Source organism: Cetorhinus maximus, chromosome 23 (assembly GCF_964194155.1).
Source record: "Cetorhinus maximus chromosome 23, sCetMax3.hap1.1, whole genome shotgun sequence".
Taxonomy (NCBI): domain Eukaryota; kingdom Metazoa; phylum Chordata; class Chondrichthyes; order Lamniformes; family Cetorhinidae; genus Cetorhinus; species Cetorhinus maximus.
The window spans coordinates 53,909,885-53,928,230 of record NC_135901.1 but is presented as its reverse complement, the minus strand read 5'-3'; the positions used below and the strand labels follow the sequence as shown (position 1 = coordinate 53,928,230).

Genomic DNA, 18,346 nt, shown 5'->3' with positions numbered 1-18,346 from the left:
GAGGGATAAATATTAGACAGGACACGGGACTCTTTGTGAAATAGTGACATGGGGTATTTTAAATTCAGCTGAGAGGGCAGAGGGGACCTCAGTTTAAAATCCCAAGGAAACACCACCACCAGTGCAGGATTCCCTCAGTACGCTGCTGGATGGTTAACTGATTGCTGTGCTCAAGTCTGAGTAATGGGATTTGACGTCAGAACCTTCCAACATAGAGGAGAAAGTGTTACTAACAGAGTCACAGTAAAACCAACAATTCAACTTAACAAAATTAATGGAAGGATTAATGGGGAGTTGTCGAGCAATTTATTTCACTCAGATGTGTGGGGTCTCGAGCCCACTGACTGAGCTGTTGGCAGAGGCAGAAACCCCCACTTGGTTAAAGAAAAGAAAACTTGGAAAATGATTTGAGCTGATGTAACCTACACAGCTACAGACCAAGAGCTAGAACGTGAGATTGAACTGGATTGTTCTTTTATATCATAAATAATAATAATATAAAATCAAAATATTGTGGATCCAGGAAATCTGAAATAAAAACAGAAAATGCTGGAAAAGCTCAGCAGGTCTGACAGCGTCTGTGGCGGGAGAACCAGAGTAAACGTTTTGAGTCGGAATGACCCTTCTTCAGATTGTTCTTTTTCTGTCAACATGGACACGATGGATCAAACAACCACCTTCTGGGTCGTAAATATTTCTATGTTTCGGTATTTCAATGTTTAAAAATTGAGACTTTTCCTGCATGATTTGTGTGTATTTGCTCAATAAAATCTCTGTAATGGTGGGGAAGGATTGGGAGTTTTCAGTGTGGGTCAGAAGTCATATGAGTCAACAGAGAAGCAACACATTTCAGGTCAGAACAGAAATAGACAACAGATACAGAATGGCTCTCTCACCTTTAGTTTATTTATTCGTTCCATTACCACAGTTTTTGCCTTGTGTCCTTATCCCTTTTGTTATTTAATCTCTCCTGTATTCACCCAATCACAAGCTTTTTCTTCTGTTCTTTCCCCCTCTCCCTTTCACTGTTTGTGTTCTTTCCTAAAATCTATTGTATCTCTAACTTATTTTCCAATTTAGTTGGAAGTTCGGTGACCTGAGCCGTTAAATGTTTCTCTTTCCACAGTCTCGGCCTGACCACTGAGTATTTCCAGAATTTTCTGATAGGGAATCAGGATCACAGCTGATCGAATTTAAATTCAATGAATCAATCAAAGCTTGTAATTGACAGTCAGTGTCAGTAATGGTGACTAGCATTGCCAGAAAAACCCATTTGGTTCATTATTGCCATTTAACAATGTTAAAAATTCCATCTTTAAAAGTTGAAAGCATTTCATCCATAATCAGCACATTCTTAATGGCAGGACGCTGTTTAAATGTTCCATGTATGGGGAAAAAAAATCAGTTATTCACTCGATCTGCTGAGACTCCAGTGGTCTCCAGACATCTAATGGTAGTGGTTTGTTCTGCTGGTAATTACATTCAGGACAGAACTATGGTGCAGGGCCAGTTCACTTTGTTTTATCAATCAAGGGATTTAATAATTTTATATCCTTCCGCTATGGCTCCATCGCAATCAAATCCCAAAACAATATCTATTCAACACTATCACCTTTCCATGGCGGGACGATTACCCAGCATTCGGAGCGACACAGGATGTGCCCTATCCTCACTGCAGGGGAGACTACGCATGCGCCGTGGCTTGGCTTTAATGAAGCATGCGCGGTAGGATTTCGACCTAGCGCATGCGCAGCGAATGCTGCAGCTGCGCGGTTTGTAATTATCTCGGGTCCGCAACGAGTGAGAAATAACCGACTGTAGGAGGGTAATGGAGGCGTCGGAGTGGGTGTGGCGGGTTCATGAACACCCAGTGGAGGCACCAAACCCACAGTAGGAATGTACACGCCCCACGTTTGCTGCCAATCCGGCGGCAGCTGTGGGGCCTCGTCCGCCCCTCACATTTCCGGATTTATAGGGAGCAACGTGCAGCAGGGCGCATGCGCGGTCATCCTGGTCCAGGTTGCAGGAGGAGATAATGTTGTGAGTTTCTCTCCTGGACTGACAGGGATGGATTTTGGAAACTCCCTTTCCCAGGGGGTTAGAAGGGGAGGATTTACACACAACAAACTCAAACCAAGAGAAATTTTTGTTTCTTCTCAATTTCTATCCTGGACATACAGTGATGGCTATTGTAAATTTCTATTACAGGACATTAGAAAGGGTGGATTGACAGACAGGAAACTCAATTCAAGAATCACATCAAGAACTGAAAGATTCACTCCATTCATCGGGACCTGACTATCAACAGCATTGAATGTGGAAGGAATAAGGTTTGTCTGTTCTGTCTGTGGGAAAAGATGTCAATCATCATAGGGACTGGAAAAAACAGAGGGAGAAACTGTTGAGAGATTTGAAAACAAGGATGAGAATCTTAAAATTGAGGTAGCCTGTGTAGGTCAATGAGCAGAGTGGTGATGGAAGGAAGAGACACGGTGTAAGTAAGATTTACTTATGATTTTGAATACCTCTATCAAATCTTAAGGGTCTGGACAGAGTAAAGAGGGAGAAACTGTACCCATTCGTGAAAGGATAGAGAACAAGATGGCACAGATTTAAGAAAAAATAATCAATGTAGATATGAGAAGAAACTTTTTCACACAGCGAGTGGTTAAGATGTGCAGCCTGAGAGTGTGGTGGAGGCAGCTTCAATCAAAGCATTCAAGAGGATCAGGACCTGAAAAGGAAGAATGTGCAGGTTTATGAGGAGAAGGTGGGGAAATGGCACAAATTGAATTGCTCATTCAGAGAGTTGGTACAGACAGGAAGGGCCGAATGGTCTCCTTCAATGCTCTCACAATTATATGAGTCTGTGATAGGCAGTGAAGTTTTGGATTATCTCAGGTTTATGGAGTTTGAATGTGGGAGGCCAGATAGGAAAGTGTCAGCATAGACATGTCTAGAGGGAGCAAAGGAATGGATGAGATTTACAGAGTCAGAGAGGTCTACAGCACAGAAAAAGGCCCTTCGGCCTATTGAATCTGTGCCGGTCAAACAAGCACCTAACTATTCTAATCCCATTTTCCAGTGCTAGGCCCATAGCCTTATATGCCATTGCATCGCAAGTGCACATCCAAATACTTCTTAAATGTTGTAAGGGTTTCTGCCTCTACCACTCTTTCAGCCAGTGAGTTCCAGATTCCCACCACCCTCTGGGTGAAAAAATTCTTCCTCGCATCCCCTCTAAACCTCCTGCCCCTTACCCTAAATCTATGCCCCCTGGTTATTGATCCCTCCACCAAAGGGAAAAGTTCCTTCCTGTCTACCCTATCCATACCCCTCATAATTTTATACACCTCAATCATGTCCCCCCTCAATCTCCTCTGCTCTAGGGAAAATAACCCCAGCCTATCCAATCTCTCCTCATAACTGAAACTCTCCAGCCCAGGCAACATCCTGGTAAATCTCCTCTGCACTCTCTCTAGTGCAATCACATCCTCCTGATAATGCGGATTCCAGAAATGCACGCAATACTTTAGCTGTGGCTTAACCAGCGTTTTAGACAGTTCCAGCATAACCTCCCATATTCTATGCCTCAGCTAATAAAGGCAAGTATCCCATATGCCTACTTAACCACCTTATCTACCTGTCCCGCTACCTTAAGAGACCAGTGGACATGCACACCAAGGTCCCTCTGATCCTCGGTACTTCCCAGGGTCCTACCATTCATCGTGTATTTCCGTGCCTTGTTTGCCCTGCCCAAGTGCATCACCTCACATTTATCTGGATTACATTCCATTTGCCACTGATCAGCCCATCTGACCAGCCTGTCGATATCCTCCTGTAATCTAAGGCTATCCTCCTCACTATTCACCACCCCACCAATTTTCGTGTCATCCGCAAACTTACTGATCAACCCTCCGACATTCAAGTCTAAATCGTTTATATATACCACAAACAGCAAAGGACCCAACACCGATCCCTGTGGAACCCCACTGGACACAGGCATCCAGTCACAAAAACACCCCTCGACCATCAAACTCTGCTTCCTGCCACTCAGCCAATTCTGGATCCAATTTGCCAAATTGCCTTGGATCCCATGGGCTCTTACCTTCGTTATCAGTCTCCCACGCGGGACCTTTTCAAAAGCCTTGCTGAAGTCCAAGTAGACTACGTAGAGTTTCAAAAATGCTTGAGCTGAGGCAGAAACAAAGTCCGGCGATGTTACTGAGGCGGATCCACCCGATGAGAGACCTTGCCTTTAGTTCTTCCCTCACAATCCCCCTTTCACTGACTCAAAACCTATTACATTTCTATCTTTCCACAGTTCTGAGGAAGGGTCATCACAACCTGAAAAACTAACTCTTGATCTCTGCACTAATGCTGCCTGACCTGCTGAGTTTTCTGACATTTTCTGTTTTTAGGTGGAAATAGGCGGTCTTGGTGATGATGTGGATATGTGGCTGGAAGCTCATCTTGGGGTGAAATATTTCACCATGGTTGTGAACAGTCTGGTTCAGCCTCAGACAGTTGCCTGGGAGATGGATGGAGTCAGTGATCAGGGAGTGGAGTTTGTAGTGGAGACTGAAGATAATGACAATCCAACAGTTTTCATGGTCACCTTTGCCTAGTGCCGGCCCCACAAATTCCTAGATTCATTCAGCTCAATTTCACAACCTGCCTTTGTGTTTTTGTGGGCTCTCTCTCACTCCCTTTTTTCTGTTTTAAATCAATTTCACAGAGGATTAGAAGGGGAGGAATTGCAGTCGGGAAACTGAAACCAAACATCACATCAGGATCTGATGGAGTCGCCCGATTAAACATGGAAGGAAAAAGCACCGTTCACAGTGGGAAGAAACCGTACACGTGTTGTGTGTGTGGACGAGGCTTCAGCCGATCATCTGACCTGTTGAAATACAGTCACGCTGGAGAGAATCCATGGAAATGTGGGGACTGTGGGAAGGGATTCAATCACCCATCCCAGCTAGAAATTCGTCAGCGCACAAAGACTGGAGAGAGGCCATTCACATGTTCAGTGTGTGGAAAGGGATTTTCTGATTCATCCAACCGACTGAGACACCAGCGAGTTCACACTGGGGAGAGGCCGTTCACCTGCACCGAGTGTGGGAAGGGATTCACTACCTCATCCAACCTGCAGAGACACCAGCAAGTTCACACTGAGGAGAGACTGTTTACCTGCTCTGTGTGTAAAATAGGATTTGCTGATTCATCCTCCCTCATGAAACATAAGCGAGTTCACACTGGGGAAAGACCGTTTACCTGCACTGTGTGTAAAAAGGGATTTGCTGATTCATCCAACCGACTGAGACACCAGCGAGTTCACACTGGGGAGAGACCATTTACCTGTTCTGATTGTGGGAAGGGATTCACTCAGTCATTCCATCTACATAGACACCAGCGAGTTCATTCTGGGGAGAGACCATTTACCTGTTCTGATTGTGGGAAGGGATTCACTGATTCATGGACCCTGCTCAGACACCAGCGAGGTCACACTGGGGAGAGACCATTTACCTGTTCTGATTGTGGGAAGGGATTCACTGATTCATCCAGCCTGCTGAGACACCAGAGGGTTCACACTAGGGAGAGACTATTTACCTGCTCCACATGTGAAAAGGGATTTGCTGATCCATCCACCCTACTGGAACACCAGCAAGTTCACACTGGGGAGAGACCGTTCACCTGCTCCAAGTGTGGAAAGGGATTCACACAGTCATTCCATCTGCGGAGACACCAGCAAGTTCACACTGGGGAGAGGCCATTTACCTGCTCAGAGTGTGGGAAGGGATTCACTCAATCATCCAATCTGCTGAGACACCAGCGTGCTCACAAGTAACTGCTCTGGTTGGATTTAATTCCCAATGATATTCTTGTCTGAAGCATATTGATTGAAGTGTGTTTCTGCTGAGGTTAATAAACTCCAGTCCAGTTACAGATTCTGTATAAAGTTGGAATAAATCACCTTTGCGATAAACAGTGTGTTGAGTCATTTTGATATCTCGAACACAAGTTAGTTCCTTTTGAAGGACTCTCCCTCTGCCCTGTCTCCTCCATCCTCAGCCCCAACGACAATTGTGAGGAGCTCATGGAGCTTCTTTGTCACTAAGATTGAAACAATCCGATCAGCTGCCTCTGCTGCTTCCCTCCCTTCCACTAACCCACCAGGACAAACTGTCTCTAAATTTCCCCCAATGTCTGAGCCGTGAACACATCTTTTTCCAGTTTCTCTCCCATCTCCTCTCATGCCCTCTGTGTGCACCACCTGCTCTATCGAACCTATTCCCACTAAACTATTGACCATCCAACTTCCCAATGTTTACCGTCATTGTCAATGGTTCTCTCTTTTCAGATACTGTTCTGCTCTCCTTTAAACCTTCCTTCATTATATATCCTTAAATAAAAACAAGCCCTTCACTCTTCCATCTTTGCATGCTGCCGCCCCATCTCCAGCCTCTCTTTCCTTTCAAAAAATCCTTAAACATTTTGTAATCTCCCAAAACTGTGTCCATTTTTCCGAGAACTCCCTGTTTGAATCCCTCCAATCAGGTTTCTGCCCTGCCTCAGTTCGAAAACAGCTCTTATCAAAGTCACAAGTGAGATCCTATGTGGCTGTGACACAGGTAAACTTTCTCTTCTGGTCCTTCCCGACGTGTCTCACCTTCTTGGAGAGGAGACAGCCAGACCTGTGAGGAACACCTCCGATCGGGCAGTGGGCTGAGTTTGAAAATAAACCCAAGAGCGACATCGCAGGAAAACTTGGTTGGTGAGAAGTTGCTGTTAGGGATTGTGTTTAAATAGCTTAAAACTAGAAAAAAAAATAACATTTATAAAGAGGTAGCTGCCTGGATTTCAGTAAGGAACACCAACAAAAGGGAAGTAACGTTAAATCAAGTCAAAGTGAAATATAGTCATAAAGTAAACTAAAATAAGATAAAGTTAGGAGAATTGTAGCAAAGTGAAGTTACTGTTAATTTATTCTACTCATCCTCCTTTAAGTGTAAAATGAGAAGGAAGTAAAATGAGTAACAGGAAGTAGTAGTGAGGCTACAAGGCAGGAGAAACAAAGCAGAGCATTGAGTCTGCTTCAAATGCAGAATTATGTTAAAAAGGGAAAATTAAAGATGCTCTACCTGAATGCGCACAGCATTCGCAATCAATGATCAAAAAGCACAAATAGTCAGATATAGGGGTAAGATATTATTGCCATTATGGAAACATGGCTGCATGGTGACAAAAACCTGGAACTGAATATTCATGGATACTGGAAGTTTAGTAAAGGCAGAAAAGGAGGTGGAGTTGTGCTGATAATAAGGGATGAGATCAGTGCATTGGTAAAGGGGATCTCAGTTTGGAAGAACAATGTGTGGAATCTGTTTGGGTGGAGCTAAGAATTAGCAAAAGGCAGCAGACATTGGTTGGAGTTATTCATAGCCTACCAGATAGTAATGGTAATAGTAATGTATTAATCAGGAGATGAAAGAAGCATGTAGCATAGGCTATACATTGATCATGGATGACTTCAATCTACATGTACACTGGGTAAACCAATTGAGCACTGATGCTGTGGAAGATGAATCTCTGGAGTATGTTGGGGATGGTTTTCTAGAGCAGTATGTTGAGGAGCTGACTCGAGGTCAGGCTATTTTAGATCTAGCATTATGTAATGAAAAAGGACTAATTAATAATCTTGTAAAAGAACCTTGAGGGGCGAGTAAACACAATATTATAGTATTTTATACTATGTTTGAAAATGAGGTAGTTCACTCTGAAGCACGGGTGTTAAAGTTGAATAAAGGAAATTATGAAGGCGTGAGGGACAAATTGGCTGAGATAGAATGTGAAAATACGTTAAAATGTACAGAGGCAATGGATAGTCTTCAAAGAATTATTAAATAGCTTACAGCACATACACCTTCCTTCAAGGTGCAAAACCCCCAAAAAGTCAGTCAACCGTGGCTGACAAAGGAAGTTAAGAATGGTATAAGATTTAAAGATAAGCTTTTGAAGTTGCCAGAAGTGGTAGTAAACCTGAGGATTGGGAGGCTTTTAAAATACAACAAAAGAAGACCAGGAAACTGGTAAAGAAAGGGAGAATAGCATATGAATGCAATCTAGAGAAAAGATAAAAACAGACTCTAAAAGCTGCTTTAGGCAAATGAGGGTCCATTCATGCAGAGTCGGGGAATAGAGAAAGGGCAGAGAAGCTTAATGATAATTCTGAGTCTGCCTTCACCAGGGAAGATACAAGAAATCTCCCAGATTTAGAGATCCAAGGGAGTAGGGAGAATAAGGAGTTGAAGGTAATTAATATCAGTAAGAATGGGATTGAAAGTTGATAAGTCACCGGGACCTGACATATTAATTAGCAAAATAAACCCACATGGGATAGGAGGCAACACACTGACATGGATTAAGGATTGGCGAACAGGCAGAAAACAGAGAGTAGGAATAAACGGGTAATTCTCGTGTTGGTAGGCTGTTATTAGTGGGGTACCACAAAGATCAGTACTTGGGTCCCAGTTGATCACAATATATATTAACAATTTGGATGTGGGGACCAAATGTAATCCTTCCAAGTTCGCAGATGATACAAAGTGAGGTGGGAATGTGTTGTGACGTAGATGTAAAACAGCTATGGGAGGATTTGACTTAGTGAGTGGGCAAGAACATGGCAGATGGAATATATTGTGGAAAAATGGCAGAAGGAACTAACGTTCAGAGTATTTCCTAAAAGATAAGAGATGAGAAAGTGTAGATGTACAAAGGGACCTGAGTGTCCTTGTCCACAAGTCGCTGAAGGCTAACATGCAGATGCAGCAAGATATTCGGAAGGCTCGTGGAATGTTAGCTTTTGCCACAAGAGGATTTGAGTACAGGAGTAGTAAAGTCTTGCTTTAATTGTTTAGAATCTTGTTTAGACCGCACCTGGAGTAGTGTGTGCAGTTTTGGTCACCTTGCCTCAGAAGGATATCATTGCCATATAGGGAGTGCAATGAAAGTTCACAGGTTTGTTCCGGGGATGGTGGGACTGTCTTATGAGGAGAGATTGGGCAAATTCACTCTCTTTAATCAGTACATATTTCACCACATCTCCACCTCCTTTTAGATCTGAAAAAGGGTTTTACAAACTCCAAACATTGTCTCTGTCTCTCTCTCCACAGATACTTTCAGACCTGCTGTGTTTTTCTGGCATTTTTTGTTTTCGTTCCCCTGTTCCTATGTCTGCGGTGGATCCCCCTCTCCCAGGCCTGGGCTTCCATGTGATGTTCTGAATGATGACAGTATTAACCTTCTCCCTAACCTGTCCTAACCCTTCTGCCCGTTCATTTATTGAAACCAGGGATTCTACTTGTTCTAATGGTGACTTTCCCTGCCTGGCTAGTCATTCCTTGAAGTGAGCCCTTGAATTGTTTGTACGTTGTTTTATCATGTTCCCACATTTCAGTAACAAATGTTGAAATGTCTGCTCCACACCCACAGGGATTCATCTGTTTAAAGTCACAAACAGAAAGGTCCAATTTTCTCCTGGAGTTTGAGACAAATCAGCTTTCAGAATGATGCAGAGTTTCAGCCAATGAGGGAGAACCGAGATCAGCCCCGCCCCTCATTCTGTCTGATTGGCTGGAGGAGCAGCTGCTCCCATTCGGTCATCCAGCCCCGCCCCCTCCTCCGTCACTGCTGGAAAAACTCAGCAGATCTGACATCATCTGTGGAATGAAAAAAAACAATTAATGTTTCGAGTCTGTATGACTCACTGTTTTGTTCTCTCTCCACAGATGCTGTTAGACCTACTGAGTTTTTCCAGCATTTTCTGCTTTTGTTTCAGAATTCCAACATCCGCAGTATTTTGCTTTTACTTTAAAGTTGTGAAGTCACCTGAGCCAAATGAGATGCACCCAAGGATACCGGGAGAACTGGATCAACAGAAATTTCCTCCATTTAAATATTGAGAAGACGAAAGCCATTGTCTTCAGTCCTCGCTACAAACTCCACTCCATAGTCACTGGCTCCATCCCTCCACCTTGCTGGGAGTTGGAGTGGAGCAGACCTGTGGGAGATACTCGGGAGATGAGAAGCGTCTATGAATACAGGTCTGGGTTTTGAGTGAGGCCTACCTTGCTGGGAGTCAGTGCAGAGCGGACCTGCAGGAGACAGTGGGGAGCTGAGGAGCACCTATAAATACAGACCGAGGATTTGAGTGAGGAGCGTCTATAAATACAGACCGGGGATTTGAGTGAGGAACGCTTATAAATACATACCGGGGATTTGAGTGAGGAGTGTCTATAAATACAGACCGGGGATTGGAGTGAGGAGCGTCTATAAATACAGACCAGGGATTTGAGTGAGGAGCGTCTATAAATACAGACCAGGGATTTGAGTGAGGAGCACCTAAAAATACAGTCCAGGGATTTGAGTGAGGAACGTCTATAAATACAGACTGAGGATTTGAGTGAGGAGTGTCTATAAATACAGACCGAGGATTTGAGTGAGGAACGTCTATAAATACAGACCGAGGATTTGAGTGAGGAACGTCTATAAATACAGATCGGGGATTTGAGTGAGGAGTGTCTATAAATACAGACCGGGGATTTGAGTGAGGAACGTCTATAAATACAGACTGAGGATTTGAGTGAGGAGCGCCTATAAATCCAGACCGAGGATTTGAGTGAGGAGCGTCTATAAATACAGACTGGGGATTTGAGTGAGGAGCATCTATAAATACAGGCCGTGGATTTGAGTGAGGAGCGTCTATAAATACAGACCGGGGATTTGAGTGAGGAACCCCTATAAATACAGATTGGGGATTTGAGTGAGGAACGCCTATAAATACAGACAGGGGATTTGAGTGAGGAATGCCTATAAATACAGACCGGGGATTTGAGTGAGGAACGTCTATAAATACAGACCGAGGATTTGAGTGTGGAGTGTCTATAAATACAGACCAGGGATTTGAGTGAGGAGCATCTATAAATACAGACCAGGGATTTGAGTGAGGAATACCTATAAATAAAGACTGGGGATTTGAGTGAGTAGTGTCTATAAATACAGACCGGGGATTTGAGTGAGGAGTGTCTATAAATACAGACCAGGGATTTGAGAGAGGAGCACATGCAGACCATGGATTTGAGTGATGAGTGTCTATAAATACAGGCCGGGGATTTGAACGAGGAACGCCTATAAATACAGACCGGGGATTTGAGTGAGGAAGGCGTATAAATACAGACCGGGGATTTGAGTGAGGAAGGCCTATGAATACAGACCGGGGATTTGAGTGAGGAGTGTCTATAAATACAGACCGGGGATTTGAGTGAGGAGCATCTATAAATACAGGCCGGGGATTTGAGTGAGGAGCGTCTATAAATACAGACCGGGGATTTGAGTGAGGAACCCCTATAAATACAGATTGGGGATTTGAGTGAGGAACGCCTATAAATACAGACAGGGGATTTGAGTGAGGAGTGTCTATAAATACAGACCGGGGATTTGAACGAGGAATGCCTATAAATACAGACTGGGGATTTGAGTGAGGAGTGTCTATAAATACAGACCGGGGATTTGAACGAGGAATTCCTATAAATACAGACGGGGGATTTGAGTGAGGAATGTCTATAAATAGAGTGAGGATTTGAGTGAGGAGTGTCTATAAATACAGACGGGGGATTTGAGTGAGGAACGCCTATAAATACAGACCGGGGATTTGAGTGAGGAACGCCTATAAATATAGACGGGGGATTTGAGTGAGGAACGGGCTGTTTCACTGTTGCAGTTGCTGTGAGGCAGCAGGAGTGGGGGGAAAGAGGCAACTGTGATGTCACAGGAAGCTGGGACGTTGATTGGTCGGTAAGTACTCAGTCGAAGGGACAGTGTGTGAGAAACCAGCTTAGGACAGGCGAGTTTAGGTAGATCTATAAATAAAAATAACTTTACAATAATAAACAAAAATTTGAAAACATTAAAATTCAAATTAAACAACAAAGATTTTAAACAAGCAATAAAATAGAGTTACTTAAATAAACATCTAATACACATCCCTTGTAGTTAAGAAGCATATAATCTTTAGTTGTCAGTGGTACTAGCATTCAGTAAACACAGTAAATTGTAGCATACATAGGAAGAAAGTAATTAAAGTAAATTAACTAAATAATATAAGTTAGAATGGTAGGACAGGGGTTATGTTGCAGCTGTGAGATGTGGGAGCTTTTGGATGCCAAGGCGATCCATGACAAACACATCTGCAGGACGTGTCAGCAGCTTGAGGAATTCCGGATCAGGATTATTGATCTGGAAACCGAAATGCAGACACTGCACAACATAAGGGACGGGGAGAAATACCTGGATACTTTGTTCTGGAAGACAGTCACACCTCTTAGAAGAGGGTCATCTGTTTTGATCAGCAGTGAGGGACAGGAGGATGTGACTGTCAGTGAGGCAGGTAATGGGACTGAGCAGGCAGGAGTGGAGGAGTCTCAGACTTTGCAAGTGTCAAACAGGTTTGAGGTGCTCACAACCTGTGTAGATGAAAGTGAAATGTGCAAGGTGGATGAGCTGGCTGGCCATGACACTGTGGTACAGGAAGCCATTCACGCAGGGGGAGCAAAAAGGAATGTAGTGGTAGTAAGGGATAGTATAGTGAGGGCATTGACATTGTTCTCTGCAGCAAAGAATGAGAATCCAGACGGCTATGTTGCCTGCCCAGTGCCAGGGTTCCGGACATCTGCTCAGGGCTGGAGAGGGACTTGCAATGGGAGGGGGAGAATCCAGTTGTCCTGGTCCATGTACGTACCAATGACATAGGTAGAACTAGGAAAGAGGTTCTGTAAAGTCATTATAAGGAGCTAGGTACCAAATTATGCAGCAGAAACTCAAAGGTAATAATCTCTGGATTATTACCTGAGCCACGTGCAAATTGGCATCGGGCAAATAAGATTAGCGAGACCAATGCGTGGCTCAAAGATTGGTGTGGGAGAACTGGGTTCCGGTTTGTGGGGCACTGATATCAGTGCTGGGGACAGTGGGGGCTGTACCGTTGGGACGGTTTACACCTGAACCGTGCTGGGATGAGTGTCCTCGCAAATCGCATAGCTAGGGAAGTAGAGAGGGCTTTAAACTAAACAAGAGCAGTGAGGGATTAAGCTTGGGTAGAGGTAGCAATTCAAGGTGTAGAGTCAAGACAGGAGAGCAAAATATTAACATGAGAAATGATGGTCAGAGAAAGGCAGGAAAGGACTGAGAGAAAAAACCTAAGAATAAATCAACAGTCAAGACTAGATGTTACAACGGTAACAAAAAGACAAGACTGAAGGCTCTCTATCTGAATGCACATAGCATTCAAAACAAAGTAAATGAATTGATGACCCACACAGAAGTAAATAAATGTGATCTGATAGTAATTATGGAGGCGTGGCTGCAGGACAACTAAGATTGGGTCCTTAATATTGAGAGATACATGACATTCAAGGAAAATAGGAAGCTCGGTAAAGGTGGAGGGGTAGCATTGTTAATCAAAGAGGGCATTTGGTGCAATAGTTAGAGATGACCTTGGATCAGGAGATCAGGATGAGGATTAGTAGGGGAAAAATAGTCATTAGTGGGAGTGGTTGACAGGTCCCTAACAGCAGCCATAGTGTAGGGCAAAGTACTCAAGAGAAAATATTATGTGCTTGTGATAAAGGGATGGCAATAATCATGCGTGATTTTAATCTATACATTAACTAGAAAAATCAGATTGGCAGTAATAGCGTGGATGAGGAGTTCTTAGAATGCTTTTGAGATAGTTTCTTAGAGCAGCATGTTCAGGAGTCAATCAGAGAGCAGGTTATATTTGACTTGGTATTGTGTAATGTAACAGGATTAATTAATGACCTCAGAGTAAGGGCACTACTAGGTAGCAGCGAGCACAATATGGTTCAATTTTACATCCAGTTTGAAAGGGAGAAGAGTGGGTCAAAGACTAGTATCTTAAACTTAAATAAAGGCAACTATGTGGGGATGAAAGCTGAACTAGCTGAAGTGAAATGGGAAACTAGCCTAGAGGATAGATGAATAGAGAAGCAGTGACAGACATTTAAGGGGATATTTCAGAGTATTCAGAATGAGTACATCCCGACCATAAAGAAAAATTATAAGGGGAGGACCCACCATCTGTGGTTAACTAAAGAAGTTAAAGAAAGCATCAGCTTAAGGAAAAAGCATACAACTCCGCAAAGATGAGCAGCACGACAGATGATTGGACAGAATATAAAGAACAGTCGAAAATGGCTAAAAGGTTAATCAGGAGAAAGAAATTAGAGTGTGAGAGGAAGTTTGCTAGAAATGTAAAAATGGATAGCAAGTGTTTCTACAGGTGCTTAAAAAGGAAAAGAGTGAGCAAAGTGAGTGTTGGTCCTCTAGAGGGTGACAGTGGGGAGTTAATAGTAGATAAGGAAATGGTGGAAGAAATGAATAATATTTTGCTTTTGTGTTCAATATAGAGGGTACAAAAAACATTCCAGTAATAGCTGCAAATCAGAAGGTGACAGGAGAAAGGAACTTGGTGAAATTGAAATCACTGGGGAAATGGTACTGAGCAAATTGAAGGAGCTGCCGATGTCAAGTCTCTGGGACCCAATGAACTACATCCTAAGGTCTTAAAAGAGGCGGCTAAAGCGGCAGTTGGTGCGCTGGTGTTAATTTTCCAAAATTCGCTCGATTCTGGAAAGGTTCCATCAGATTGGAAAGTAGCAAATATAACCCCTCTATTCAAGAAGGGAGGGAGGCAGAAAGCAGGAAACTATAGGCCAGTTAGCTTGACGTCTGTCGTGGGGAAGTTATCAGAATCAATCGTTAAGGAGGTTATAGCTGGGCACTTAGAAGAGCTCAAGGCAATCGGGAAGAGTCAGAATGGTTTTGTGAAAGGAAAATCATGTTTAACCAATTGATTGGAGTTTTTTTGAAGGAGTAACATGCGCAATGGATAAAGGGGAGCCTGTAGACGTACTGGACTTGGATGTCCAGAAGGCATTTGAGAAGGTGCCACATCAAAGATTATTACGGAAAATAAAAGCGCATGGTGTAGGGGGTAACTTATTAGCATGGATAGGAGATTGGCAGGTTGGCAGAAAGCAGAGAGTATGTGTAAATGGGTCTTTTACTGATTGGCAGGATGTGATGAATGGAGTCCCAAAGGGGTCTGTGCTGGGGCCTCAACTTTTTATGATTTACATCAATGACTTATTTCAGGGCAGTGAAAACATGGTAGCAAAATTGGCAGATGGCACAAAGATAGGTAGAAAAGTATGTTGTGAAGAGGACATGAGGAGGTTACAGATGGATGTAGATAGGTTGAATGAGTGGCCAAAGATCTGGCAAATGGAGTGAAATGTGGGAAAATGTGAAGTTGGTCACTTTGGCAGGAAGAACAAAAAAGCAGAGTATTGCTTAAATGGAGAATGGCTGCTTAATTCTGAGGTCCAGAGGGACCTAGGTGTTCTAGTAAATGAGTCAGAAAAAGTTTGTATGCAGGTACAGCAAGTAATTAATAAGGCTAATGGAATGCTATCATTTGTTACGAGAGGGGTTGAACATAAAAGGATGTTATGCTTCAGTTATACAGGACCGCACCTTGAATACTGTGTTCTCCTTATTTAAGGAAGGATATAAATGCATTGGAGGCGGTTCAAAGGATGTTCACTAGATTGTTACCTGGAAGGAGCGGGCTGTCTTATGAGGAAAGGTTGGACACACTGGGCTTATTTCCACTGGAGTTTAGAAGAATGAGGGGTGATTTGACTGAAGTATACAAGATCCTGAATGGCCTTGACAAGGTGGACGTTGAAAGGATGTTTCCTCTTGTGGGTGAGTCCAGAACTAGGGGGCACTGTTTCAAAATTAGGGGGTCGCCCTTTTAGGACCGTGATGAGGATAATTTTTTTCTCTCAGAGGGATGTGCGAATGGGAACTCTCTGCCTCAGAAGGCGGTGGAGGCGCGATCATTGAATATTTTTAAGATACAGGTAGATAGATTCTTGTTAGGCAAGGGAATCAAAGGTTATCGAGGTTAGATGGGAATGTGGAAATTCAAAGACAAGAAGATCAGCCATGATCTTATTGAATGGCGCAGCAAGCTTGAGAGGCCAAATGTTCTGCTCCCGTTCCTATTCCATATGTTCTATGGTGTCTCTCCAGTGTGAATGCGCTGGTGTATTCGGAGCCTGGATGACTGAGTGAATCCCTTCCCACACTCAGAGCAGGTGAACGGTCTCACCCCAGTGTGAACCCACTGGTGTCTCAGCAGGTCAGATGACTGAGTGAATCCCTTCACACACATGGAGCAGGTAAATGGTCTTTCCCCAGTATGAAAACGTTGGTGTCTCAGCAGGCCAGCTGGCTGAGTGAATCCCTTCCCACACACGTAGCAGGTGAACGGTCTCTCTCCAGTGTGAATTTGCTGGTGTGTTCGGAGCCTGGATGACTGAGTGAATCCCTTCCCACACTCAGAGCAGGTGAACGGTCTCACCCCAGTGTGAACCCACTGGTGTCTCAGCAGGTCAGATGACTGAGTGAATCCCTTCACACACTCAGAGCAGACCAACGGTCTCTCCCCATTGTGAATTCGCTGGTGTGTTCGCAGGTGGGATGATTGAGGGAAACCCTTCCCACATTCAGAGCAAGTGAATGGTCTCTCCTCAGTGTAAATTCGCTGGTGTGTTCGCAGGTTGGCTGACAGCGTGAATCCCTTCCCACACTTGGAGCAGGTGAACGGCCTCTCCCCAGTGTGACTGCGTCGATGGATTTCCAGCTGGGATGGGTAATTGAATCCTTTCCCACAGTCCTCACATTTCCACAGTTTCTCCATGGTTCAAGTGCCCTGTTTCTCTCCAGGTTTGATGATCAGTTGAATCCTTGTCCACACATAGAACACGTGTACAATTTCCCCCTGTGAATGGTGTGATGTTATTTCAGGCTGTGTAACTGGTTAAAGCTCTTTCCACAGTCAGTGCACTGGAACACTCTCACTCGGGTGTGTGTGTGTCTCGGTGCTTTTCCACTCACACTGATGTTTGAAATATTTTCCCACAGAAAGAACAAACATTTCTCCTTCCACATTCAAAGACGATAATATTCAGGTCCTGATGAATCGAGTGACTCTGTCAGATCTTGATGTGATGTTTGGTTTGAGTTCCCCCTCTGTAAATCCTCCCCTTCCGATACCCTATAAAAGGGGTTTACAAATGTGATCACTGTAAGAACAGGATAGAAATTCAAAGCAGACAATTCTCATTTCTATGGAACATTATTTCCTGTCTTCTTCTCCCAAAGCTGCAAATCCCTGTCCAACACATTCTCCCTCCTCCCTGTGCTGAAGCCAAACAGAGTTTTGGATAATTCTTCCTGTATCTTTTAAACAAATTTGTCCAACTGAAGATAACAATATGTCTGATCATTCACTTCAGTCATTACTCGTGACAAAACATTTATCTGAAACCCCCTGTCCGACCAGACAGAATAGCAGACGTTCACCTTGTGTCCAAAACTTACTGTGTGGAGATTTAATGAGTGATTGTGAAGGTGGTTTCTCCAAACCTCCCAGGGTTTCCTTCCTTCCTTCTCTCCCTCTCTAACGAAGTTAAAACTGGGATCAGTCTCATGGTCTATTCTGGTTACTGCTTCTCTTCCTGATGACTAATTAACCCAAATTAAACACTGAGAAGACGGAAGACACTGTTTTCGGTCCCTGCTCCAATCTCCATTTCCCAGATAACAACTCCATCTCTCTCCCTGGGAACAGTCTGAGATTAAACCAGTCTGTTCCTAAACTCGGTGTTACATTTGATCTCGAGATCAGATTCTGACCTCATATCTGTGCCATCACTAAAATCGCCTGTTTCCACCTCTGGAACATTACCCACCCTCACCCTGTCTCAGTGCATCTGCTGCTGAAACCCTCATCGCTGCCGTAGTTACCTCCAGACTTGAACGACTATCCCAACACACTCCTGGCTGGTCTCGCACATTCTACTCTCTGTAAACGTGAAGCCATCCAAAGGTCTGCTGTCCATGTCTTCACTTGTAGCAAGTCCTGTTCCTCTGTCACCCATTTGCTTCCTGACCTGCCTTGGATCCCGGTCAAGCAACAGCTTGATTTTAAAATTCTCTTCCTTGTTTTCAAATCCCTCCATGGCCTCGCCCCTCCCTATCTCTGTAATCTCCTCCAGCCCCACAACCCTCTGAGATATCTGCACTGCTCGAATTCTGGAATCTTGTACATTCTCCATTTTAATCGCTCCAGCATTAATGACCTTGCCTTAAGTTCCCTCATTCCCAAACTCTGAAATTCTCTCCCTACACCTCT

General features: G+C 43.8%; 2 protein-coding genes across 2 annotated transcripts in view; one reads left to right on the top strand and one right to left on the bottom strand.

Moving 5' to 3' along the window:
* Positions 1–18,346, bottom strand: part of LOC144698562 (uncharacterized) — a 1,040,782-nt gene that overhangs the window by 766,394 nt on the left and 256,042 nt on the right. The gene's annotated exons all lie outside the window — the stretch shown is intronic.
* On the top strand, positions 5,237–5,851 carry LOC144698045 (uncharacterized). Its single transcript, XM_078569980.1, has one exon. The coding sequence runs from the start codon at positions 5,237–5,239 to the stop codon at positions 5,849–5,851; it is 615 nt and encodes a 204-aa protein (XP_078426106.1).